This window comes from Podarcis erhardii (genome assembly GCF_964252035.2).
Source record: "Podarcis erhardii genome assembly, chromosome: 6".
Lineage (NCBI taxonomy): Eukaryota > Metazoa > Chordata > Lepidosauria > Squamata > Lacertidae > Podarcis > Podarcis erhardii.
The window spans coordinates 18,435,702-18,463,678 of NC_138510.1; the positions used below are offsets into that span (position 1 = coordinate 18,435,702).

Sequence of the window (27,977 nt, forward strand, 5' to 3'; positions counted from 1 at the left end):
TATATTTCCTAGTCTGGATTTGATACTGACAGATAGACAGACAGACACACACACACAGACACACACATTAAAACAAACAAACACTTTCTATATTGCCCTCTAAAGTGCTATGTATACTGTGTGGTATCTAATGAAGTATCACAAAGATTGATAGATGCTGAAATCACGGGAACAATTTGAAATAAATTGTTGGCTGCTGAGGGAAGGTGAATTCAGAGTTGCAGATTTATTGCAGACTGAGACACATCCAATTGGGTTACATGAGTCCGCTTTTGGTAACATGTCAGGACAAATTATTATTATCAAATGATGTCTTGAAATTCTATGCAATGTAGAAGTTAAGAGTGGGATTGTTTGCCTGCATATTTTAATTATGGATATTTGTACTGTAACATCTATGTCATTGTTATTAACCCTTGTAAACCGCTTAGAAATCTATTTTGGCATCAAGCAGTATATTAATTCACACAAAGTGTTTGACCAAGACTGTGGAGACAATTGTCACAAAACGTGAGGACTGCTACCTCTCCTCTCCTGCCCCACCCAATCTTTTTTAGGAATTCTCTCAGCCCACTGGAGCAGATGGGGGGGCACACAGCGAGAGGAAGTTCCCTTGCGCAGAGAAAAGTCATTGTGCTAATTGGATGGCTTTGTTGGCTACAACTCCAAGATTCAAATCCCCACTCAGCCTTTCCTACCTCACAGGGCTGTCGTGAGGATAAATTTTGGAGGGGGAGCATGTATGCTACTTTACGTCTCATATTCAGCACACCATTCTTCCCAGCCAAGCGCATTTCCTGATTACCCACCTAATATTTAGCCATCTTTCAAGGAAGCTGCAGCATCTGATGAATGCTAGCTGAAAGTCAAGGTGGCTATCCCAAAAGAGGAGTTTACAATGGAAAGGGAAAGGCTTCATTATGCAAATAATGCCCATCACAGAGGATAGCTTACAGCTCTTGAGTGTGAATCCACTCCCATGGTGGAAGTTAAGCAAGTGGAGGAAAATGAATCAGCAGACCTCTGCACATGTCCTAATATTGACTTCAGCAGAGTTCTAAGAGGAGCTCAAGTTGGCTATTTGCAGGATTCCACCCAAAGGGACACTAATAAGGCAAAGGTAAAGTTAAAGGCAAATGACCCCAGGGTGGTTAAGTCTAGTCAAAGGCAACTATGGGGTTGCGGTGCTCATCTCGTTTTAGGCCGAGGGAGCCGGGGCTTGTCCACAGACAGCTTTCTGGGTTGTTTGGTCAGCATGACTAAACCGCTTCTGACACAGAAGCCAGAGTGCACAGAAATACCACTTAACTTCCCACCACAGTGGTACCTATTTATTTGCTTGCACTAGTGTGCTTTCTAACTGCTAGGTTGACAGAAGCTGGGACAAAGCAACGGGAGCTCACCCCGTCGCAGGGATTCGAACTGCTAATAGCCATGCTTTGCATGCGTTTGCAAAGTTCTGTTTTCCAGGGCTCTCTTTAGATCTAGCACAGCTATTCATCAAATCATCTTCAATACTGCAAAAGGGGGAAACCTGTAGTTTTTTTTGTTTGTTTTCCCATTTTGTTTTATTCTGAAAATTTTTGAAATATTTATTACCCTCTCAGATTATTAACCAGATTTATGTTATCATATTAACTGAGGCTGCAAACCTGAGTACATTTATTCAAAAACAACTATGATAAACAGAGCCGTCTTATACACAGCACAGAAGTTAAGTCCCATTTCCAAGGCTTACTTTCAGGGGCAGGATATTGCAACCCAAGTTGTATTTTGAATTAAAAGTCTGTAATGCCGTCCCTAGTTAAACTCACAGCTGTGATTGTGCCCCTAAATCACAATCCTCAAGACACATACTGTAGACTAGAGTAATTCCATTCAGGCTTTATTCTCTTAAGGTTTATTAGTTTGTGTGAGCCAACTCATTTGCTTAGAGCAGTGTTTCCCAATCTTTGGTCTCCAGCTGTTTTTGGACTACAATTCCCATCATCCCTGACCACTGGTCTTGCTAGCTAGGGATGATGGGAGTTGTAGTCCAAAAACAGCTGGAGACCAAAGGTTGGGAAACACTGGCTTAGAGCACCAGAGTTTAAATGGCAAAATATTAAATGCATCAGTTCTTAATACTGCATAAATGCTTCAGCGTTTGGACTCCCCCACAATAAATGAGGAGAATGGCTCCAAACCTTTCCCACTTGCCATTTCTGTGTCTGTTTTGCAAAAGCCGAGTAATTTAAATCCACTTAGCAACAACAATCACAAATGTTCATGTCACACATGCATCTTGCCACTTAAATGTGTTATTCCCAAGACTGAGGCAAAGTGTGTGCATATATATATATAATTCAGGGTGAAGAGGAGGAGACTCTTGAGAGTCCCATGGACTGCAAGAAGATCAAACGTATCCATTCTTAAGGAAATCAGCCCTGAGTGCTCACTGGAAGGACAGATCCTGAAGCTGAGGCTCCAATACTTTGGCCACCTCATGAGAAGAGAAGACTCCCTGGAAAAGACCCTGATGTTGGGAAAGATGGAGGGCACAAGGAGAAGGGGACGACAGAGGACGAGATGGTTGGACAGTGTTCTCAAAGCTACAAACATGAGTCTGACCAAACTGCGGGAGGCAGTGGAAGACAGGAGTGCCTGGCGTGCTCTGGTCCATGGGGTCACGAAGAGTTGGACACGACTAAACGACTAAACAACAACAACAAAAGTGCAAAAATCTTTCAATATGACCCTGATGGCCAACAAGTCCAATCCCATGCAATGCAGGAATCTCAATTTAGGGACTTTGCCAGCAAGATGCATTATCTATCTACCATTTACAGTTTCTGTGTTTTCCTCTCCTCAGACTCCACTAGTTCTGTCACTCCATCGTTTCCATTTGCTCAAGGCCACAGAGTGAGTCCATGGAACAAATGGGATATGAACTCAAATCCAAAGTTCATTGATCAGCAAGTATCTGCTGGAGGTGGATAGACCGGACACAATATATAATAAAAATTAAGGCTTGACCTCTCCCATAACAGGGCTGTTGTAAGGATGCTGTCTATGAAACATCTTGGGGCACTCAAAAGAAATATATACATTATTATTATTGGTCTTTGCTTATTCTCTGTGAGGTTCTAACCAGCTGACAGTACCCCCCCCCCTGTTCCACAAAAACTGTTTTGGGTCAAAATGCCACAGTATTTGCTGCTTTTTAGGCTCTACAAAGTAACTTCCAACAATTCTGAAATCAACGGTAGCATGCCTGCCCCTTACTGTACACTGGTCTTAAAACTGGAGTATTAACATGAGAGTATCAGGTTCGCACAGAAGCATGGTTTCAAGTTCTTTCAAGTTTCCCCACAACATTGATGGCAGTAGGAATAACAACCCCAAACCCCTTGCTCCTTCCCCATATAAAATCCACCTCCATTAATTCCAGATGATCCTTTATCCTCCTTAAAATAAGTGGGATTTCCTTCCGATGAGACATGTATGCGATTATGCTTACGATCCTTCCCTGGAAGTAAAGTTGCAGTTTTGCGCGCAACTCACGCAGCAGCAAGCCCCCCCCCCCCCCGCCTCCGCTTGGACTCAGCGGACCTGACTTCCGAGTAAACGCGCATGTCTCAACATTGAGCTCAGCTAAAGGATCAATCTGCGCGCGAGGATGTTTCCTTCTGTGCCGGAAGGATCACTTCTCTTTGATTTAATGCGTGGGAGATGGACTAATTAAATCCCTCCTCCGCTTGACGGTGTTTTTCGGGATTCTGAACCAAAGTGGGGGAAACCCTAATTTTTAAAAAAGGCAATTAGAAGGAGAGAGAGCGCAGAGGTTTTGTTCTCTTCCGATTGCCCTGGAGGAGCCTGGCTGGTTGTTTGTTTACTTGCAAAGATGGATTCGGGACGCTCCGTGCGCCTCTTCGCTCCCCTTAAGGGACATCCGATCCAATCAGGCGCTCGAAAGCGCTACGCCAAAGCCCCTCGGCGCGCCTTGCGCTCCCGGACTCAGCGCGCACGCTTCCATCACATGGGCGAGCCCAGCGGCCGGCCCGAGACTACAACGCCCGGCGTCCCCTTCTTCGCCCTGATCAATGGACCTTATTTGAATAATCTGTGAGCTCTTGGACTCAGGCCAATCAGCTGTCAGGGACCCATGATAAATCGCAATGCATTATTGATAATCATAATTACTCTGACATGCGCATTCCGGTCCAGGGGAGTAATTTCCCAACTCTAGGAATTTGTTGTGAAGAAGAAGAAGAAGAAGAAAATAATTGCTACTATTTTGCTCCCGATGCGTGTGCACCATGTCGAGGCGCAAGCAGGCGAAGCCCCAGCACATCCATTCGGACGAGCAGCAAGCCCCGCGCGCAGCAAATGGTAAGGGCGACACCGCCGGAGCTCGCGGGTCAGTCGCTAACTTTAATTGATGGGCAAAAGAAATCGACGAGGGAATCGGATCTGCGGGGGAGGGGACGGGGGGGTGGGAAGAGAGAAAGAGAGGTCGCTTTTGTGCCAGGGGGTCTTTCTCCCAACGTTGCGCGCTGGGGGTTGCTGGTGCGCGATCCTTGAGTGCTCCTTTCGGAATCTGGACCACTTTTATCCCACCTTTATTTCTCACGACGGCAGGAACGGATCGGATAATGTGCGTGCTCCTGTTGTTATTATTATTATTATTATTAATTTTAGTATTCTAGGTTGGGACCCGTTCTCTCTCTTCCTCCTCCCCCCCCCCAAAAAAAATCAGTGTTGGACCTGGCTTCTGATCACTTTAGCTTTGGGGAGGATGAAATCTCAATACACATATTTTTATTTAAAAAGACAACAACTCAGGCTTTTGTAGTGTGTGGGACTTCACCTCCACCCCGCACCAGGGGGGAGGAAAGTTTCTATGGTGGTTCTAAGATCCCTTTAGCATCAACACCCCACCCCACTCCATTGTGTGGGACAATCTTGTCCTTAAATCCCAATGGATGTTGCTGGAAGGTAACTCATTTTTCCTCCTCCTCCCCCCCCCACCTCCAGGAAATATTTCTGGGAGGGATGGGGCATAGGCGAGAGCAACACCTTTTGTAATGCAAGGCTGGCTGGCGGGGGGGGGGGGTTGAATATTTCCCCCCACCCTTCCATCTCTTTCCTTATTTGGATGGGTCTCTTCCTCTCTCCTCTCCTGCGCACCCAAAACTTTGGGACGATCTTGGTGTTGGGGTCGGAGGGAGGAGAGCAAGCGAGAGATCGCAATCACTCGGGACCTTTTGTAGCCTGACCTCCAGCCATCTTTGATTTCCGACTTCCTAAAATAACTCCGGTGAGCTAATATGGTGTGTTGGGGGTGGGGGGTGAGCAAAAAGGGAGAGATCTTTTTAACAATCTTCCAGAACTCGTGGGCGCCTCGTCTCTCATTTCTACTACTTCTTCTTCCCCTTTTCCTTCTCTTCTATCGCCGGTGCTTCGTGATTTTTTTCCCCTTTTATAGAAAAAAAGAAATTTGCTGGCTTTTACCTCTCCGGATCTCCTTGATCAAGGGAGGGGCTGCGTGTGGATGTTCAGCGCGGAGCAAAGGGGATGTTGGCAGAACTCGCTCGAAGGCGAAGCGGAGGGCTTTAAATTCCTGGGTGGTGCGAGGAGTTGAGACCGGGATGGGAGTTTTGGGGAGCCTCGCCGGTAGCAAGGCGGACGTAGAAAGCTTGATTTCGACTCCCTTTTATTAATTAAAGAACACGAATCGGAGGATGAGTGCAATAAAACATTGAAAAGGGGGGGGGTATTAAGATTGGTTTATCGATGCAAACCCGAACCTTTGCAATTCAAGTGGGGGAGCAGTCGAGCCTTTCGGGATTAAAATTAGTTTTCACAATGACTTAGATGAAATCCAGTTCCATAACTTGCAGATTTGTTTTAAAGCTGTTGTTCAGGGGCGAATGGAAACATTGGGATGCAATCTTAAAAATGCATATTGTGTCTTTTTTTGGAAAGGTGAGGGGGGACTCGTTCAAAAGAACCCCCTCCCGGGAAAACTCCCCCCCCCCCCATGGATGGAAATAGTCGATAACAATGTATATTTGCGGGGCGCGGGGGGAGGGGACGGTCCTATTTGCGACCCGCAGGAGGTGTGGGGGGCTTTTCTCCCGCGGTCCTCCGCCTCTTTTCTTTCGAGCCCAAATGTGCGATTGTTGAGTCCGGTTAATGGTGATTTAAGAAAACGGCAAGCTGGCCAGAAGGCAATAAATCCCATGTTTAATGCATGACTGTTTTTCCTTTGTGCATGTGCTTAGGATGGAGCGGGGCGGGGCGGGGCGGCCACTGGAGGTGATGTTTCTTCCGTGTAAATCTCTGCCCGCAGCTGGGGAATCACCTCCGGGGGGCTCCCTTGAAACAAAAGGGTTAATGACGCCCTCGGAGTGGCGCGCTCCGGGAAGGCGGGGCGGGGAAGAAGAAACAAGAGGGTTATCGGGGAATTATGACCTGGAGGAGCCCATATCCCGCTGCAGGCACCTGGATTGCAAATAATACTTATTCTTTTTAAGTGCAAAACGTCGATCAAGCAATACTTAACTTTGCACCAACGAAGCCTTCAGCATTACTGGATTCCGATACTGCAGAGCTCTGTAACTAGGGGAGGAAATAATGGCAGGGCGGTGGAGGAGGAGAAGAAGCCCCCCGTGCCACTAACGCGCGAGTGCCTTGTCCGTAGTAAAAACACTCTTTAGGCACTCGCGCGAAATTGTTTGAAGGTAACTTTTGGCGAGGGCGCGCGGGAGGTTGCGTGGGAGAGTTGCTCTCTAGCGCCACCCAGGGGGCTCTGCCGGAGATGCGCCGCCGGTATTGGAAAAAACGCATTTTCTCTTTATAGGTTCTTTCGGTTTTTAGCTCGACAAGCTGAAATGAGATGGACACATGGCTAACTTTTCGGTCCTATCAGTGGGTAAAACTTAGCTGGTCACAATAATCCCATATGTTTATATTTCCCTTTTGCTGCTATTGATGGTTCTTAGGGGCTAGGTTAAATCTGCCTCCTAAAGCTGTTTCGGGATGCCTTCCCTGGAACTGAGAATGTGTCCGTGGTGCCCTTGGGGCGAAGTGAGACGGGCCTTAGTCTGCTTGGTGCCTGGGTGAGAGATTTGTCCTCTTTTCCCCCTGCCCCATAAAGCAAACTAGCAAGAGCTGTGTGGAAGCCGCTCTGTGCTAAGTCACTTATACATTTCTTTTGTTTCAGGAGAGTAGCTATTTGTTGGCCTTTTTTTTTTTTTTGCTGCGAGTGTGATAATAGAATTGTGAGGGGACACCCCAGGGTCATCTAGTCCAACCCCCTGCAATGCAGGAATCTGAGCTACTTCAAAAGAATGCGGACTTTGATAGCGAAGCTACTGAGTTCATTGGGTGCCTTTGCATGGAGAAACAGGCTGTGGTCCTTTAAAGTGCCAGGGAATGCTTTGTGTTCTGTTACCCCCCAAAAAAACCCCAAACCCCAACAAGTGCCACTTTCCTGGAAAGAAACAACAAATGTTTTGCAACAAATGTCAGGTGTAGAAGAGCGTCTACCTTGAATGGACATAGGGATGAAAGTCAAGAACCTTGACTGAAACTTTGAACAGTTGCTGCAAAACTGAACTAGTGATGTGACAAGTGGAAGGTAGCTTTTTGTGTTCTCTAAATGCATTGTTAGTTGCGGAGGGAGAGGGCTTGAGGCAAGAAGGAAATGAAACCCAAGAAGGAATATTGTTGCTTGATACCAAAGTGTAGCCTGCCCTCCTGTATTTAGCTGCAGAACAGCCCTGTGAGGTAGGACAGGCATGGTTTGCCCAAGACCCTCCCACTGAGCTGTGTAGCTGAGTCGGGGTTTGGATCTGTGCGTCCTCACATTTAAACTTGCACTCTCTACAAAACAGCGTGGAGGGTGTAGGAGCTTTCTCAGACAAAGAAGAAATGTGATGAAGATCTTCACTTTCCTTTCATATTGTTAGGTAGAACTTCCTGGAAGTTCATTTAATAATAGAAAAGAGAGAGTAGCAGAAAGTGTTGGTGGGTGTCTGAAAACAGTTTCTCTCAGTTCCGTGCATGGATTGTGCGTTTAAAATCACGGCAAGAACTTGAATATGCCCATATTGTGCTCTTTATGGAAAGAGTAAAATTTGATCAGAAAATTCCTTCAAGGTTTCCTGCATATGCATAGCAAGGAGGCACAATTAAGCACAACACTTCTATCCTTGGGCTTCGGGGGGGGGGGAATAAATGCAGACACAAAAATTGTGAGGCAATCTGAGAACCATCTCAGTGAAGTGTGTGTGTATGTGTGTTTGCAGTTGTGTGGGGTGGGGTTGGAAATGTTGCTGCTAATCTAGTGATCAATTAGCAGGTAAAAAAAATAGCAGGTGGGTCACTTGAGAACAATAATTGCATACTGAAAATTAGCATTTTCCCCTTGCATTTTAGCTGCCTATTGTGTTTGATAACAGCCACAAGGCCAAATTCTTTATTTCTTTTTAATGCTGTGTAGAATGTAGAACTTTTTCTAACACTTAGGAAAATTCCAGACCTGCAACTTGTGCACAGTTTCACTAAAAAAAAGAAGAAGTAATTACTGCTCACTAGTGTGGTGAAACATTGCACTTTCTTGCTATGGCAGCCATAACTCTTTAGACATGTGAATTGAATATCAAGAAATTCAACAAGAAATTAGTTTTGCTTTTTAAAAAGGACCAACTTGCATAAATGGAAAGGATTAAGCAAAATAAATACCTTCTGATAAAATGAGCTCTCTTTAAACTTGCGTTGATGATAGATGTCGTGTTTATAGGAGCGTCTTGAGTTTATTTTCAACTATTTTCAACGTGATAAACTGAGAGAGTCCCAACTAAGATGTCATTTCCCCTCTGTGTTCTTTGCCTGGGAGAGATGAAATTGTTTTTAAAGGAAGCAATAGGAGAATACCTGATTGGCAGGGCTGCTGGAGGCGCCAAGCATGGGGTGCTGTGCATGATGCCTTGTTCTTCGTTTTCTTCCTCATATTCCCCCCCCCCCGGGGGAAAAAATGCCAGTGGAACACTATATTGGTTGTAGTGATCAGGCCTTTTCTGCGAAACGCGGCAGCTTGTGACGTTTTGACAGAGCTGCTGCTCTAACCTTTGCCTCCTCCTGCCTGCTGTGGGTGGTAAGTTGATGTCAAGCTTACAATTAGGACTCTCATGCAATTGACCCTGGCAGCGGGGCTTTCGGCTGTTTAGCTTCGCCTTAAACACTGCGCTAGTGTTAAGTGTGGTTTGGAGCTGCCTTGTTTATAGTTGAGGGGTCTTGCTGGTGGAAGTAATTGAGTGCGGAAGAAGAAGTGGTCCTTGGCTAAGGTAGAAGTAAGATTTTGTTCTCGCCCCCTTCCCTTTCCTTTCTTTTCTGGGCACTGAGCTGTGATATATGGGAGGTGGGGGTGTCTCTGTGCCCCTTCAATACTGGGAGGGGGCATCATTGGTAGTGGTGGAGGGGGCAGAAATTCAGTAGCTGTTTATTTCCCATTTATCTTTCAATGCAAATCTGGGTTAGATCGTAAAATAAAAATAACCTCTTTATGGCTCTTGCAATATTTTGCATAGGCAGATGTAGTGCTATTTAGCAAATGCTTCGGGCAAAAATGCAGGATTGGCCAATAATACTGGGATGGGCAAAGTATTTCTGGTTTGTGCATAGATAACACATCAGTTGCGATTCTCTTTTTGTGAAATGCCACCCCTTTTGTTCTGCCTGTTGTTTTAAAGACAGTTCACTCTGACTATGAAAGCATACAGGTGTATTTAATATGAGCCAACACAAAAAATAACCCATTTCTGCAGAACAAAGCTATCTTCACTATAATAAATGCCTTTCTCTGGCCTCCTTTTTAATCTCCATGTTAATAGCATTGGAACAGATGTCCAGTTAAGGCTTTCATTTTAAGCCCAGCAGGTAACTAAGGACACTTCTTAAAAGAAGCTTGTCAGCAATCAGTAGCCTTAAAATTTTTTTTTTAATCCCCTTTAAAGTTACTTCACATGGTAATGTGAAATTAAAAATAGATAAAGGTAAATCACCCCTGGACAGTAGACAACATAGAATCCTATTTCAAGGCTGTGTAATAAAGAGTATGTACCATTGAAACCTTTGTTTTTTCTTTATAAGTAAACATATTTGGAATCGTACCTGACAACTCTTTGTGTTTTCAGAACAAAACTGCATTTAATTTGTTGCTGTTGTTACAGTTCGAACACAAAAAGGTTCTCTGTGGGACCACCTGCGTAACTGAGTAGTATTGACCTAACTCTAATAATATCTGTGTTGTTGTCTTCAGTCATGCTTGGAATATTGGGAATGTTTTACAGGAGTCCACCTCTCTGCCCCCAAAATCGTCAGATCCCTGTTATATTAATGGAACACAAGCTGAAATGTCTCACAAAAGAAATTATTCAGAACGGTTGCCAGTGGTACTGGCAATGATCTGAATGAGCAGGATAAGTGTAAACTTTAAGAGACTTCAACATTAGCCCAATCAAGACCAACAAAACCTTTTAGAAAAGAATTTTGGAACGGGAGGATTCTAAAAATAGCCCGGTAAAAAATCTGCATGTATTGGACATGGACCGTTGACTTTATGTGGAGGGGGGAATGAACAGTGAGGGGGAAATAAAATGGAGTATTTTTGAGGTTGCAGACCCTACTGACTGCCATTTCTAATAAGCACTGAGTAATTGACTATATTGAGAGGGAGAGAGAAAGGGAAGCAGTCTTAAGTGTGTGTGTACAAATGATTTAGAAAGGACACAGCCAACCAAACTGAAGTATTTTGAAAAGGAAATAATTCCTACTGAAATAAATGACTCCCAATCATGCATGATCCAGCCAAAAATAAGTGCTACCTGTCTTACAATAAGGTGACATATTTGGGAATTGCTGTTTGTAACTCAGTGGGCAACTTTTAAAGGCAAGGTGTGTTAGTGTGTGTTTTAAATCTAATCTGTGTACAGAGGTATGGTCAGGGAAATACTTTGAAGTATGGTAAATCTTCACTAATTTGATAATTGCAGTAGATTTTAAATGATATTATCTACTCCACAGACTTGGGCTTAATTGTGAGGTCTGAATTATTGCATCAGGCCTTATTTTAACATGTTCACATCAGCACGTTAGGAGTTACTTTCCATCCATTGTATTCTAAATAATCTAAACGTGCAGTCCTGTTCTGGAGGTTTGGCAGATGTAGGGCTTTCGGATTTTGTGGAAGCCCTACCATGCCAACAGAATGCCACATGATACCGCTATTGTGATGGATAACACCAGCAGAACAGCTAAAATGAGTTAGAGTAATTGGGTGGGACTTTGGTGACACAAGGCATGAGCACACTTAGACCGGATCCTAGCCCTCCTGACCCCAGTTGAAGAAGGTGCAACTTTACACCTGTGGCATTGGAGCAGACACAATGTGGCATCTTTTGTGGGTTGTGTGAGGGTGATGCTCAAGGCATGTCTCCATCATCACTGAGTTTGCTGGCTTTCTCCATTTGTGGGGGTGGCATGTGGCCATTGGTTCTCACTAGAATTGTTTCCAGGGTCAATGGCAGCATGTCTGCTGTTTTCTCCTTGGCTGGCCCCTGATTGATTGTTGTTAGCAGAGTTTCCCAGGTCACCGTTTTTGTATTTTGTACAGTGGAACCCTCTGGATATGAACTTAATTCGTCCCGGGGGTCCGTACTTACCCCAAAAAGTCTGTATCCGGAGGTGCTGCTTCTGCGCACGTGCGTGGCGTGATGGAGCACTTCCGCACATATACACTTCTGGTTTGCTGCATTCGTAACTCAAAATTATATTACCTGAAGGTAACGTAAACCAAGGTACCACTGTACTTGTGTTTTTCTTTCTCTCTGGCTGAACATGCACTAGAGGCTGTTCCACCAACATAGCAGTGCCTTAATGCAAATACAGTGGTACCTCGGTTGAAGAACAGTCCGGTTTACAAATGATTCGGTTTACGAACTCTGCAAAACCAGAAGTAGTGTTCCGGTTAGCGAACTTTACCTCTGTCTAAGAATGGAATCCAAAAGGTGGAAGGACACTGGTGGTGGGAGGCCTCATTAGGGAAAGCCTGCGTTGGTTTAAGAATGGTTTCGCTTTAAGAACCGACTTCCAGAAAGGGTTAAGTTAGTAAACCGAGGTACCACTGTACAGAGTTGTTTCATAAATTTCCCTGCTGGGAGTACTGCATTCCAGGTCTTCTTTTGGAGAGAGGAAAACAGAACCTGTCTTCTGCAAGGACTGGATATGGGATTAAAAATTCTTAGTTTGAGGCATAGATATATACAGTGGTACCTCGGGTTACATACGCTTAAGGTTACAGACTCTGCTAACCCAGAAATAATGGTTCAGGTTAAGAACTTTGCTTCAGGATGAGAACAGAAATCATGCTCTGGCGGCATGATGGCAGCAGGAGGCCCCATTAGCTAAAGTGGTGCTTCAGGTTAAGAACAGTTTCAGGTTAAGAACAGACATCCGGAACGAATTAAGTACTTAACCCAAGGTACCACTGTGTGCGTTTTTAGCTATAAACTCCCAAATTGGAGGTGGGGATGGGCCTAGCATGTGCTACTTTTCTTTTTCGTTCAGATACACAGGACACCTTAACTGTATATTCACATTTCTATAAAGAATCTTGCACTGTTAGAGTAGCCGTGTTTAAGCACCTGCTCTTCAGTCTGGTGACAAATCAGCCAAACTACACAACTTCCAAAGTACAGGTAGTGTTTAGTGGCCTGGGTTTTTTGGCCACCAAGAATAGGTGGTAGGCTATTGTGATCTGTGGACTTCTGAGAAGTGGTCTCCAGCTGCTCTAAGATATCCTTTCTTTGCAGAGAAGTAAGACCTCTCTCAAGGGATGCGGGTGGCACTGTGGGTTAAACCACAGAGCCTAGGACTTGCTGATCAGAAGGTCAGCGGTTCATCGGTCCCTGCTCCTGCCAACCTAGCAGTTCGAAAGCACGTCAAAGTGCAAGTAGATAAATAGGTACCGCTCCGGCGGGAAGGTAAACGGCGTTTCCATGCGCTGCTTTGGTTCGACAGAAGCGGCTTAGTCATGCTGGCCACATGACCCAGAAGCTGTACGCCGGCTCCCTCGGCCAATAAAGCGAGATGAGCACCACAACCCCAGAGTCAGCCACGACTGGACCTAATGGTCAGGGGTCCCTTTACCTTTACCTAAGACCTCTCTCAAGCCAACAGTTTTGCTGAACAGTTGCAAAGGTGAAGGGGAGAAGGGTCATAGGTCAGTGGAGGAGTGGCACTGGAGGTCCCAGGAACAGTGGGAGAGTGCTATGGCTATCACCTTCTTCTGGGCTTCCAAAATGTCTCTGTTTAGCCACCATAGAAAATAGGATGCTGGCTGGAAGATATGTCTTGACAGGCTTCCAGGTCTTATGATCGCTTATGTTTCAGGAGCAGGTCTGAGAATTGAAAAGTAACTCTGAAAGTGGTGTCGAATTTGCATGGGGGATTGTGCATGCCAGATCTTCTCTTCTCATAAGCTTTTGTCCATTGAACTGGATTTCTAAAAATTAAAACCAGGGTGGATACAAATCAATGGTTTTTTAAAATAAATAAATAAAAATCAGATTTTTAAAATTTAAATTGGATTTTTAAAATAAAATGCTTTTGGAGGAAAAATCTTTCTAAAGACAGTTTTCTATTTATGTTACATTATAGTCCAAAGGCTATTCATCAGGAAATAAGGATTTGTTTTAAGTTTTTCATGTGTGCTAAAACTCAGTCTCCTGGTTTGTTTGGGTTTTTTAATTAAAAAAAGTTTAACCATCAGTTAACAAACATGGATACATATGCTATAATATTATTGTTTTAGTTAAATAAATTGTTTATATTGTTATTAAGGAAATTATTTTTCTCCTTCCAATAAAGTACAGCGGAAAAGTTGTCCAAATATAAACAGTTAACTTACTAAACTTCACAATAATTTCATAATTATCTGTCTATATATTTCTAATAGTATAACCAAATCTGTAATTTTTGATATAACTGTAAAAACTACTCTCAAAATTTATTACAGCGGTACCTTGGTTTAAGCACAGTCCTGTTTACGAACCATTCGGTTTACAAACTCTGGAAAACCGGAAGTAGTGTCCCGGTTTGCAAACCTTACCTCAGTCTAAGAACGGAATTCAAGAGCTGGAAGGGGACCGGCAGCGGGAGGCCTCAGTAGGGAAAATGCACCTCAGTTTAAGAACGGTTTCAAATTAAGAACGGACTTCCAGAACGGATTAAGTTCGTAAACCGAGGTACCACTGTACTGTATTAAGATTATACCAGCAAGAATGAATCTTTCTGTAAAAAAATGATTTAAATCAAGTCTTACTGACTAGTGATTTAAATCAAATCCACCCTGGTTAAAACAAGTCCAGCATAAGCTGTGATGCAAAAAGTCGGATGGACAGGGCAATAGCACTGGATTTGGTGAAAATGGCCATACTTTGCCTATTATAACCTAGTGAGCCAAGCTCCAAAGCATGGTGGACTCCAGTTGGTCCACACTGGCCAGAAGCTCTCCATCCCTGGATATCTACACTTGTGATGAAAATTTCCTTTTAAAAAAGCAACCAAATGTTTACAAGGCATCATATTCTGATATTTTCTCAAGCATGAGCTCTGTCGTAAGACATTTATTATTGAAGGAAGATCTTCAGACCCAGGATCTGGTCCCAGATCATATTCCTCTGTGGGTGTTTAGTGGTGGTAGTTCAAAGAAATGTTTTTCAAAAACTGCTTTTTTCCACCACTGTGTGGGAACCCATTTTTGTGTGTGTGTTTGTTTGTTAATGCATGAACTTCCTGTTGAACATTTTCCACCTCATTTTCCATAAAATACCGTATTGATATAAATGATTCCATTCCTGCACATAATTTTGAAGACAGTGAATGTGCTTTTTGGGCAACATGTTTGTGACGGTGAACCCACCTTTAACTTGTTTTTGCCTTCAGTGCTTAAAATACCACCTCTATTTTAAACAAACAAACAAACAAAAACCCACCTCTGGTTTTTGCTTCCTGTTCCTCATAAATCTGTTCTGTTGACTACTGTTGTGGGATATTTTAAAACCTAATTAATATCTGCAATGGAGGCTTATGTAGACTTTGCTTGGCTGGTTTCTGGCTACTATTTAGGGAAAGATGCTGAGACTTCTGAGACTTCTGCTTTGTGTCACCCTTGCCTAGATGTTGACTGGGAACCCAGCAAAACACCCAAGCCAATATATTTCATTATTGAGTGAAGAGTAAACATTTGGGGAAAGCAAGTGAAGAAATTGGTGATGTCATTAGAGGAAAGGAAAAGGGTATAAGGGAGGGGACTTGACCTCATCGGAATTTGCTTTTAAGGGAGAGGTAGGTGAATGGGTGGTCACACAGCTAAGGTAAGAATGAAGTCAACTGTGATCTGGACAGGGAGGTTGAAGCCAGTGTGATGTAGTGGTTAGAAACTTGGACTAGGGCTGAGGAGACTCGAGTTCAAATCACTACTCTGCCATGAGTGTCATTGAGTGACCTTAGACCAGGGATCAGCAAACTTTTTCAGCAGGGGGCTGGTCCAATGTCCCTCAGACCTTGTTGGGGGCTGGACTATATTTTGGAAAAAAATAATGAACGAATTCCTATGCCCCACAAATAACCCAGAGATGCATTCTAAATAAAAGGACACATTCTACTCATGTAAAAACACACTGATTCCCAGACTGTTCGCGGTCCAGATTGAGAAGGCGATTGGGCCGCATCTGGCCCCCGGGCCTTAGTTTGCCTACCCATGCCTCTCTATTCCCAACCTTACTTTACAATGTGGTTTTGGTGACTCATTCTGGAGGGGAGGACACCATCCTGCACTGTCCAGGGGCAGGATAGAAATGGAGTGAGTGGGAATGGATAAATGTCTCTTGCCAGGGGAATAATGTGCAGGTGCTGTTAGGTCTGCATGCATATGCCCTTATAACTGTATGGAAAGAACAAACGGAATTGCTATCTTTGTGGGTGTGGGGCTTTGGGGGGGGGATGCATTTTTGTGCATATTACTAGGCCTGGGAGCTGCATTGCAAAATTCAGAGAAGAATGAACTTCAAAGGATAGCTCTGTTTTGGTTCTTGGATTGCTTTGGAAAGTGCAAAGTGGATAGTGCAAACTGCTTGCCTTCAAATGCAGATTGAATCTAATTTCTCCCCACCCCTAGCTGAGAGTGAGTACATAATACATCTTAAACAGGATGAAAAGTGCTGATTCCTTTCAGCTCACTAGGGTGGGGTGAAGGGAAGGAATTCTTCTCTCCCCCCCCCCCTCATACTGGTGGGCGTTAAAAAAAAAATCAGACTCTGTACTTCCAAAAAAACTCCAGTTGTCATATTCTGATGCTGTACAAAGTTTCAAATTAGCCCTATGCATAATGACCTAATGATTTTAACTTTTAATGCAGGAAATCCATTGCAAGAGCCCTTTTCAGCCATTCTCTGTGTTTTAATTGAATGTTGTACAGTACTGAAGAAGAAATGCTGTCTCCACAGCAGCAATTTCTGCTTCGACTCTGCATGTGTTTCTTGAAAAGACCTGAACCTGAGCCCGTGGGGTGCAACCTTGAAATAAACATCTGAGATAAACATCTGCCCTCCTCCAGTCTTTCCCCTCCATAATGGAGTGACATTTTTTTTTGTAATTTCAGGGAGTTTACAAAATCTCCTCCTTTTTGTTGATGGTGTAAACACCCAGGATCTCCACATGGGGGAGCATCTATAAGAAAAACTAACTTGAGGGAATTTGCAGTATAATTCCATCATGTTGGCTATTACTTTAAAAAAAAAAAAAAGAGTTGGTATGGTCCTCCTTTCTGTATATAAGGTCACACAGAGATAAGGCATCTCATTCTTGCACTTGCAGGTATATGTGAATGTCCAGCTTGGCTGTGTTTGTGGGTGCATTTGACTCCTTAAGGGATAAGTGTGCTTTCCTGATGTACATCATTCCTGTTCAGAGAGCTTTTGCAGGCATCAAATCTTTATGGGATCAGGCTGTAGCCCAAATAGCATCCAACCCCATGCAGATAGGAAGCCTGTGAGGCATGAGTTAAATAAAGCCACACTGCCATAGGTGGTTTGGGGGGGGGGGAGCTCAGTGGTGGTGGCTGATGGGACTAATCAGGTGTAAGGCATCAAGGTGAACAGTGGGTAGAGCCAATGACTGGTGGAGCCAACTAATTCTAGTTTCGCCCCCACCCACCTAGAATCATAGAGTTTGAAGGGACACAGAGAGTCATTAAATAATAATAATATTTATACTCCACCCATCTGGCTGGGTTTCCCCAGCCACTCTGGGTGGCTTCCAACAAAATATTAAAATACAATAGTCTGTTAAACATTAAAAGCTTTCCTAAACAGGGCTGCCTTCAGATGTCTTCTAAATGCAGGAATCTTTTGCCCAATGTGGGGCTCAAACGCACAACCCCAAGATCAAGAGTCTCATGCTCTGCTGACTGAGCTATCGCAGCAGAGTGGGGAGGAGGCTGACAGGTTGTAAATAAGAAGGCAGGCAAGTGAGAACAGACTGCGATTGATGGGGGCAGCGCCCCATTCACCTGAGCGAACCAGCCTCCACTGATGGAGTATGTGTGTGTTGCTGTCAAGGCACTTTGAGTTCCCTCATACTTTGAGCTGACCCTGTATTGCACACCTGGACTTCTTTAGTCTACCTGTTCTGTTCATGTTGTAGACCTTTGAATCTGGTATTGGAAGGCAATTTGCATGTATAGTGTATTCTGTCACTGCATAGCTAATAAGAAATGCTTTAAACTGGGGTGGTAGGGAGCTTAGCACCCAGATTGCTTTGACACGTGGCAGCAATGGGAACTGGATTTGGGTAAAAGAGATTGAAAATCCTCCTTGATTGCACCTTGCATTTCCAATGTGCAAATGTCTTGGTCTACTAGCCACCTTTTCCCAGCAGAGACATCTGATTGTGCTTTTGTTCCTGTAAAAGAACCTTGCTCTGAGACCCCTTCTCTCTCTCTCTCTTTTTCTTTCTGATGTCTCTTTCTAGGGAGTCCACAAGACGTCCCAGGTGACAGAGGGGGCGAAATGAGTTCCAAAAGGTGCCGGACGGAGGAGACCAACATCTGCGAGAAATGCTGTGCAGAGTTCTTTGAGCTTTCCGAATTCCTCGAGCATAAGAAAAATTGCACTAAGACGCCACCTGTCCTAATCATGAACGACGGCGAAGTCACGGTGCCCCTGGAAGACTTCCCTGACAGCTCCTCGGGGAGTTTCCCCAGCAATCAGATGGACGGTCAGACAGCCAAAGAGAGCCCTGCCAAGAGTCACTCTGCTTCTGCGGAGAAGAGAGGAGAGAAGGTCGGCGCTGAACCGGAGGGAGGGATGTATCTCAAAACGGAGCCCCCTGTCGCTCCCGAGGCTCATGAGTTGAGCTATATGCCCAAACCTAAAGTACCAAACACTAACGTGACTTTGCAGTCCATACGTGGCACTAAAGTGGCTGTCAACCAATGTACCTCGGAGACTGTGTCTCCATCCATGGCTGGCCTCAACGCCATCCCCATGATCCTTGAGCAGCTCGTGTGCCTACAGCAGCAGCAGCTCCAACAGATCCAGCTGACGGAGCAGATCCGGATCCAGATTGCCATGATGGCCCCCCACATCCTGCATCCTTCAATAGCTGCTGCCGACCCGCTCAAAGCTTTGGGAGCCCACATGTCCCAACAGCTGTCAGCTGCCGTGGCGTTAATCGGACAGAAAGCTGGGAACCAAAGCCTATCCCTGGAATCCTTGAAGCAAGGCAAACTACCTCATTCGAGTGCCGGCATGCCGGCCGCTGTCTCTATGGCCGGCGGGCTCACGCCAGCGGCCATCTCCTTGAAGCCCGACGCAATCAGAGGCCTGTCGGGCGCCATCTCCCGCTTCCCGAACCCTTTGCTACCTCAATCGTCCAGCTCGGTCATCTTCCAAAACCCGCTTTCGGCCATTTCCCCAGCAGCGGTCGACCCCTCGAAGAAGGCGAAAGGGAAGCTGGCCACCCTCAACATGCCCGAAAACAAACCAAGCCTGGAAGAGCCTTCCTCCTTCTTCAAACACAAGTGCAAGTTCTGTGGCAAAGTCTTTGGCAACGACAGCGCCCTGCAGATCCACCTCCGTTCGCATACGGGCGAAAGACCCTACAAGTGCAACATCTGTGGCAATCGCTTTACGACCAAAGGCAACCTTAAAGTGCATTTCCAGAGGCATAAGGACAAATATCCCCAAATCAAAATGAATCCTTACCCTGTACCGGAACACCTGGACAACATGCCCACCAGCAGCGGCATACCCTATGGGATGTCTGTCCCGCTGGATGAATCCAACCTTATTGTAGACACCAAGCCCATCTTGACTGCACTGCCTACCTCTGTAGGTGCCAGCTTACCTCCACATGCTTCCAACTTGGCAAGCAGCAAGGATTCTTTTGCCGGTGTGCTTCTGAGTGACATGCAGCCCAGGCCTTCTCCGGAAAGCGAAGGTGGGTCTTCATCGGGTACGGCAAGTCACGAGTCAGGAGTCGAGCAGAACAGGAGTTCCCCGCAGGCCGGCTGCAGCGCAAGTGTGTTTCATGTGGGCAGAGCTGGTGAGCAAGGCTCCGAAACGACAAAGCTTCAGCAGCTGGTGGAGAACATTGACAAATCCGCGTCGGACCCCAACGAGTGCCTGATCTGCCACCGAGTCCTCAGCTGCCAGAGCTCCCTCAAGATGCATTACCGCACGCACACGGGCGAGCGGCCCTTCAAGTGCAAGATCTGTGGCCGCGCCTTCTCTACCAAAGGCAACCTCAAGACGCATTATGGAGTGCACCGTGCAAATACCCCCTTGAAGATGCAGCACTCCTGCCCCATCTGCCAGAAGAAGTTTACCAATGCCGTGGTGCTGCAGCAACACATCCGGATGCACATGGGCGGACAAATCCCCAATAGCCCAGTCCCAGAAAACACGCGGGACAACACTGAGGTGGAGGCTACTGTAGCTGAGAACAACGGAGACCCGTGTTGCCTGGAGGACAATGTGGAAGCCATGGATACAGAAGGAGATCTGGAGTCACGGGATGGCCTAAGCCACTCTTCCAAGCCACCTGCCCCATGTGGTACTCCAGGCGAGCCTACGAGTTCTGTTTTCTCCAGCATTTCAGCCCTGGAAAGCCAAATGAAGATGGTGAACTCCGCCTTGTCCTTGCAGCGCCAAAGCAGCCAGAAATGCAGCGATAATGGCTCAGGAGAGAGCGATGGCATGACCAATGACTCTTCCTCAGTAATGGGTGATGCAGACTATCAGAATGGCAGCCGCAGTCCTGTTGCCTCTGATTCAGCTTCTTTCCCAGCATTGTCTCCAGCCAACAGTCAAGCAGAGAGCCCCACATCCAAGTCTCCAGACTTTAACATCCAAGAGGACAGTGCAGCGGGAAGTAAGGCTGAGGGTCCCGAAATCCGTCCCGTGGAAAGGGATAGTGCTTTGGATCTAACTTATGGCAGTATTGGTCGAAAGATTATCAAAGAGGAACCTGGGTTGCTCTTCCCAAATGGAGAATATGGTGAGTCACTCTTTCTTTCTTTCTTTCTTTCTTTCTTTCTTTCTTTCTTTCTTTCTTTCTTCCCCATTACAGTTACTGTTACATCTATGGGTGTGTGTTTTGGCTTCACAGCTTGCTGACTGTGCCTGGCTAGCAAGTCTCTTGGACCAGGTATGGAGAAGCAGTGGCATTCCAGATGTTGATGGACTACATTTTCCATCAGCCCTGACCACTGGCTGTATTGGCCAGGGCTGATGGGAGTTGGATTTCGACCATGTCTGGTGTGCCAGAGGTTCTCCAACAATGTGCTACAGAAAGGGAGCACCCAGCCTGGGAGACTCCCAGGTTGGAAAAATGCTACAGCTGCTCTCTTTGTGGAATTGGTATTGGTCTTTCTCTGGATCTAAAGCTAAGCAACATGATGGGAGGCTTGAGAACAATCTGATGTCCTCTTGCCATCAGATGAGCAAAGTAGAAGTCAGGTAACCACTGCCTCTGTTTCTTTGCCAGGCTTCTGCTTCCTCACCATCTGTCTGCCCAGTTTGTCCCAAATTCCCAGTGTCTGTAAAGCATCAAACCGAAATGTAATCAAAAAAGACATGCACATCTAATGACACAACCCAAGATACTTAAACTAGTTTCCTTGAGACAGGAGCAATTGGGTGGTTTATTTTCTTTTTCTCTCTTTAAAGAGTGCTAGAGATACATGAAGGTGTCTGATTGAAGAGCCACAGTACTCTCATTGATGGGAGAAAGGAAAAGTTTGGTTTCTTGTTTCTGCCAGAGCCCCAGTTGCTTAAAATGGCTTGACTGTATGGCTAAAGCAATGGCTTAAGAAGTAATGTGAAACTTCTGTGTTGCCTGCCCTACCCCTCAGGAGGGGCATATTTCATAGAATCGTAGCATTGTAGAGTTGGAAGGGACCCTGGGGTCATCTAGTCCAACCCCCTGCAATGCAGGAATCTCAACTAAAGCATCCATGACAGGTAGCCATCCAACCTCTGCTTACATCCAACCATACACCTTCAGGTGTCTTTCTCTTTGCACGAGTAACCTTTTCAATTAAAATAGTCTCATAATTTTCTGTTGAATTTGCTGTTGCTGTTCATTTACAAAGCTTCAAATTAATTTCTCATTCATTTGGGAGGAAATGTAAGATAAATTTTCAGCACAGCACTAATTGAGATCATCCCTGTCATGCCTCATGCCACAAGATCATATATACAGATGATCTTGGTGGCTGCTTTTATTGGCTGTTGAATCTTCTCTTACGTGAGATGCTCCCAATCAAGGATGATACCTGTGTTATATCTTAACAGTGCAACAGCTGTCACCAAGTCGCTGGCCTGTGGGTGGCATTTGTGCCATGCAGATAACCTAGGAATGATTTCCTTTGCTGTTGTTGCCCCTCCCTCCCTCCACCAGGGCCAGCAGTAGCACAGAAAGTTCCCCATAAAGCAGCCATGTGGAATTAATCTTCCTGTGTTACTGGTGCTGTGTGGGACTGGAAACAACTTGCTGCAAAGGCAATAATATCAAAGAGCCCTACCACATTAGACACCCAGACGATGCTAAAAGCTGAAAGATTGGAGACAGGCAAAAGCAATGACTTCTTTGCACAGTTGAATTCCCTTCCACAAGAGGTAGTGCTGGCCACCAATTTGGATGGCTTTTAAACCACAGAGCCTAGGACTTGTTGATCAGAAGGTCGGCGGTTCGAATCCTCCCCGTGACGGGGTGAGCTCCCGTTGCTCGGTCCCTGCTCCTGCCAACCTAGCAGTTTGAAAGCACATCAAAGTGCAAGTAGATAAATAGGTACCGCTCCGACGGGAAGGTAAATGGCATTTCCGTGTGCTGCTCTGGTTCGCCAAAAGCGGCTTAGTCATGCTGGTCACATGACCTGGAAGCTGTACGCCGGCTCCCTCGGCCAGTAAAGCGAGATGAGCGCTGCAACCCCAGAGTCGGTCATGACTGGACCTAATGGTCAGGGGTCCCTTTACCTTTACTATATATATATAGAGAGAGAGAGAGAGAGAGAGGATTAGATGAATTCATGGAGGAAGGCCATCTCCTATCTCCATTGCTGGGAATATCAGTATCGCAGGTTGCTGTAGTGCTTACTTCCTGTTTGCAGATTTCCCATGGGCACCTGGTTGGCCACTGCAAGAATAGGCTACTGAACTATTGATTCTTCAATCTGTTCTAGCAGTTGCCTCTTCTATGTCTTGTCAGAAGCATTGTAAAACCATCTCCATTATGGGTGGGTCTAAAAGAGTTGGGAGTTAATGCCTAATACAACAAAGCTATTATAACATCAAACTTTCGACATACGTCTTCTTTTCATCAATTTTTTTTAAACATCATTGAAAAGTACTGCAAACTTAGAAAAAGACGTCAAAACCTGTGCTTAGCGAATACAAATTTAGCAAAATTTGTATGACACTTAATTGTCATTAAAGCCTCCTTTGTTACCCACCCAAAAGCAGAGGGTCTCCCCCCCCCTCCCATCGGTCTGGAGACAGGCATCCATTTTAAAGGATGGCATTTGGCATTGGGCAAGCAGATTTGCCCTGCCTTTCCTGCACCCCTGAAGCCCACATGCTCCTCATGATCTGCTCCAGAAGGTCCCCTAATCCTCCAGAGCAGATTTTGGGGTGCCTGTGAAGCTGCAGGGTAGGGGAGAAGTCCATCTAGTGCAAGCTCCTGTGACCAACTGGATGGATGCACAGGGGAAGCTCGCAAGCTGGATTTGAACCCCAAATGCTCTATTTCCTCCTGAAGTTTTCAGCATCTGATACTGCGGTCTCCCTCTCATGAGTGGGGACAAAACATAACCACCAGGGTTAGTTGCCTCTGATAGCTTTATCCAGCATTAATTTTTCTAACCTGCTTTTAAAGTCATCCAAGTTGCTGGTCGTCACTGCCTCTTGTGGGAGAGAGTTCCATAGTCCTAACTTCGTGAGAATAAGTCCTTTTTCTTGTCTGTCCTGAATCTGAGTCCCATGGCATGAGTGGTAGTCTGTTTGGCTGGTGGACAGACCCTAGAATTCTATCCAAAGAGAGGTTTCCAGGTACACATTATTATTTTTTGTCCTGCTCTTGTAAAACAAGCCACTCAGCAGAATGCATATACCGACGACAACCAGCTATCCTATTTACAAATGACCTTGTGCTTTTGTGCATCTGTCTCCAACCTAAGCATATGATCATATGGTGATTTGTTCGCATTCGCTCAGCTGGATTTTGTGTGTGTGTGTTAAAAAAAAAGTCACTAGGTCCTTTAGAAACATTGAATCAGGCTCATCACATTTAAGGTACCAATGCGTTCTCTGTCCCACTTTTGAAATTATTCTGCAGGTCGAAACAGCATCCACCCTGCTTTTGTCAGAGCGCCGCCAGGTCTTATAAAAATGGAAGTTCCTAGCGATCGCTCCATTACCACGGCCCATTTTATTGGCCCCCATGTGTTGTCGTCCTCTGGGCCTCTGCTGGTGCCGCCCCCTCGCCGGACTGCGAAGCAACATATCTGCACTACGTGTGGCAAGAACTTCTCTTCGGCAAGCGCCCTCCAGATTCACGAGCGGACTCACACGGGCGAAAAGCCCTTCGCCTGCACCATCTGCGGAAGGGCTTTCACCACGAAAGGGAACCTCAAGGTGAGCCGAGGAGGGAAAGCACTGATTTGTATTCAGGCGCAGAAAAAATTAAGTATTGATCCCTCGCTTTTCTTTCTCCAACCAAAACGGGACTGCTAGTGGTTGCTGTGGGAAAGCCAGAACAGCAGCAAACTTCTGAAGTTGGAACTGGTACTGTGGTCAAATGTGTCACCTGCCTCCTCCTTCCTGGGACCTTCCAAATGTTCTTGAGCCAAAACTCTCATCATCCCTGACCCACTGGCCATGCTGGCTGGGCCTGAGGGGAGTTGTAGTTCAGCAACATCTAGAGAACTACAGGTTCCTCTGCCCTACTTTAATTAAGAGTCCAACATGAGTCCTTCTGTTGGGGTGGGGAGATGGGCCCACCACCAACAAGTCCACATGTGGCAATTGTGGCAACTTAGTTGTGTGGCAATTTATAGTCAATTGTGGATGTTCCTGCTGCATTAGTTATCAGTTGTTATTTTAATGGCGCGCTTTAATTAATTTGTGATTAAGTAATCAGATTAATTTAATTGTGGTCTATCTTGCTGAGAAGAGGGACTCAGGTGGACTTTGTGTGAATACCTTTGCAATCCTCCTTTTAAATGCATTGACTGAGTCGGAGCAGAGCCAGTGGCTGCAGCCCCTCTTCTCTCCATGTCATGAATTTAACTTTGACGAGGAGGACACAGTAAAAGGGCTTGTCTTTGTGTTGTAAAATGCCTCTTGCAGAGCTTCCTAAAGCCCACAAGAGTCTTAACTTCATTGACGTTCAGAAGGTTCCTGCTGCTTTAGCTCTTGCTGGGAAAACCCAGCACGGAGAATGTACCATGTTTATGGGGGTAGGGAATTTCCTCTTGCCATCTGTCCCCTTCCCTTTTAATCGCTTGCCTCTTTAATCTCTTGCATCTGTGTAGCATCATCATTCCAGGGAGCGCAGGGCAAAGTGCTTGGGGTTATTGCACTTTTCACTACTAACACACCCGTGAAAGTAGCTTGAACGAGAGATGGACTTTGCCCAAGTCACAGTTCTGTGGCTGTGGTTTGAAACTCTTTCACAATGTAAATGCTTTACCCATAGCTCTCATTTGCTTCTTGCCAATGGATTGGATAGAAGTGGAAACACCATTTTGATATTTTCCCCTCTCTTCACCCTCCTTCCTGTCTCTGTTAAGGTTCACGTTGGAACTCACATGTGGAACAACTCCCCCAGGCGTGGAAGAAGACTGTCCATCGACAACCCCATAGCTCTCCTTGGAAACGATCCCAAGAAGGTATCAGAGATGTTTCCCAAGGAGGTTGTTCCTGCCTCGGTCAGCCTCGATCCCTCAGCATGGAACCAGTACGCTGCAGTCCTCAGCAACGGCTTAGCCATGAAAGCCAATGAGATCTCTGTCATCCAGAGCGGCGGTATACCTTCTCTTCCAACCACAATTGGGGGAGGTCCGGCAATCAACATAGCAATGAATTCCGCCACAGTCTCCAAGATGGATGGTTCCCAGTCTACGACTGGTTCAGAGATCGAGAAGCCCAGCAGCACCGCCACAGACACTGTGCCAAAACGCCAATTCCCTCACTTTATGGAGGAAAACAAAATTGCTGTCAATTGAAAGCCCAGAAAACTTGAGAGGAAGCAGAATGGATTTTTTTAAAGGAATCACTATAGAAACATATATATATTATATTTTTAAGAGATTACACCTCAAGTATCCTTATTTTCCTATCAATGTGCAAATGAGTCTATGGTTGTCTTTGTAAAGAGTTGCCCAGAGTACAATCATGCTGGTTTTGTTTTGTTTTGTTTTGTTTTGTTTTTGGGAGGAGAGTCTATTTAGGGCTCTCCTCTATTTCCTTTTCTTTTTTTGGAAAGATGCGGGTCTTGCAAAGTAGTTCTTACATGGATGACTTTAATGTGTAAAACGTTGCCCGTTTTACAATGTGAAAATCCAAAACTGATGAACATATATACCTCTTTTTGTTACGCTGTTACGGCTTAGAAATCAATTGTGGCTTCGAGAAGAGCAGGGTCAAATCAGTTGGCCATTCAGAGAGGGACACAGGGAGTTTGGCACTCCTGGAATTCACGACTGATATGTGGAAAGTAATTATGCGGGTAAATATCCAAGAATGCCACCCTTTTAGGATAGTACCTTTTGTGTGTTTGTGTGTGGTTTGTTTTTAAATGTGGTTTTGAATGTAATATTACTATAATGCCTACTGGACATTCAGATCCCACTTTACTCAGAAGAATGTGTTGCTGGATATGAAAATACATTTTTAAACTGGCACTGTCTGTTTAATCCACGATAAACCTTAAATACCTTGTACTGATGACTGCTGCTTATTTAAAAACTACATGAATGCATGCACGCCATCAAGATCACTGTGCCAAAATCCTGATTTTGCAGTGCATTGCTGTTCCACACCCACTGCCACCCCCCAAATATGCCACATTGCAGGGAGGAAGTTGGGAGAGACTCACTGAATGAGCAGGAAGGTAAAAGCTTTGTATATACTGTCGAAAGGGAATTTGGATCCTTTGGGGAGGCTGAGTTTGGAATGTTCTGCTGGGAATCTCAAGGGACTGCATTTTGGAAACAGTTCACGTAGCATGAGGAAACCTTTTGCCTGTTCATGTATATTTGATTTTCTTGGGAAATGTCTGTATCAAGATTCTGTATTTAAAATGAAGTAGGGGGGTTAGGGGTGTTCTAATTTGCTAAGACACTTCCAATTCAGAAATTCAGGGTGCAAACCACCCAGAAGTTTTATCTGTATGGACTTCCTGTGTTCCTGTGGTGCATTTGGAGTTTGTACAGGAGAAATCTAGGGTTGCTTGCAGGGGCGGACAGCTTCCTTTTTGACTTTGTGTATTTGCATTTTTGGGGGGAGGGGAAAACAACCCTCCTCCCCCCCCCAAAAAAAAACCCTGATGGCATTTGTGTTTGTATGAAGGTTACTGGGATGGCCCTGTGGATTCTAAGTTATCTACCTCATTATTATATTATTATGTTGTTGTTGTTCTTTTTGTAGTGCTGATTGTCTATTTTTCTATCAAATAACCACTGTATTAAACTTGAGATCCAAGCAGAGGCTACTGTGCACTATTTGAACCAAAATATGATATGCTGGTAAGAATGTCTGATGATGTCATGGTGTGTGTGAGGTCTGATTGTTTGTTTGTTTGGGGGCTTTCCCCCCCCCCCATAGCCCCTCCCTTGATCGCTTCTGCATAATCTCTTTGTGGGTGTGAAACTACATTGGAAAATAGAGCTTAGCATTCGGTATTAAAATGACTTGGAATAAACATATGGCTTCTCCCCCACCCCACCCCGAATTCAAGGGTCCAGCTGTGCTCATGTGGAAGGCTCATGAAACAATGTGGATTCAGTAATAATAATAATAATAATAATGAAAAAATACACTTTACTTGCACCATGTTGTTGCACCTGAACTATATTGTGTGTGTTTCTCCTCTCAGTTTTTTGTTGTTGTTGCTTAGGATCAGTTTTTTGCCAAGTTGTGCCTTTCCTGCTGGACTTCGTAAAGAACACAACCCTGTTTACACTGTAAAATGGATCTTGTTACATTGGACATGCCAAAGGTTCATCCCAATCATCAAATGTCTCTTCTGAGTTGCGAATGTATGGACTTTTAAGGAAATACTGTGTAGCTTTTTTTAAAAAGAAAACCTATCTACTGAAACGTTTCTGTTGATGTTATGAAAATAAATTTGGGATGACTTTTTCACAC

At 45.1% G+C, this 27,977-nt stretch overlaps 1 protein-coding gene across 5 annotated transcripts; it reads left to right on the forward strand.

The window, feature by feature from the left end:
* Window positions 1–4,202: 4,202 nt before the first annotated feature.
* Window positions 4,203–27,976, forward strand: SALL4 (spalt like transcription factor 4). Of its 5 annotated transcripts, none has more exons than XM_081867554.1 (4): window positions 4,203–4,371; window positions 18,079–20,607; window positions 23,944–24,242; window positions 25,400–27,976. In XM_081867554.1, the coding sequence occupies exons 1-4, from the start codon at window positions 4,299–4,301 to the stop codon at window positions 25,832–25,834; spliced, it is 3,336 nt and encodes a 1,111-aa protein (XP_081723680.1). In that variant the 5' UTR covers window positions 4,203–4,298; the 3' UTR covers window positions 25,835–27,976. The 5 variants fall into 5 exon arrangements, with proteins under 5 accessions (XP_081723680.1, XP_081723684.1, XP_081723681.1 ...); XM_081867558.1 differs by lacking the exon at window positions 4,203–4,371 and adding an exon at window positions 4,578–4,636; XM_081867555.1 differs by lacking the exon at window positions 4,203–4,371 and adding an exon at window positions 4,940–4,977.
* The last annotated feature ends 1 nt before the right edge of the window (window position 27,977 follows it).

Coding starts and splice junctions, on each gene's coding strand:
- SALL4 (XM_081867554.1), top strand. CDS start 4,299: ATGTCGAGGCGCAAGCAGGCGAAGCCCCAGCACATCCATTCGGACGAG. Junction 4,372..18,078: donor AGCCCCGCGCGCAGCAAATG/GTAAGGGCGACA, acceptor GTCTCTTTCTAG/GGAGTCCACAAGACGTCCCA. Junction 24,243..25,399: donor CCACGAAAGGGAACCTCAAG/GTGAGCCGAGGA, acceptor GTCTCTGTTAAG/GTTCACGTTGGAACTCACAT.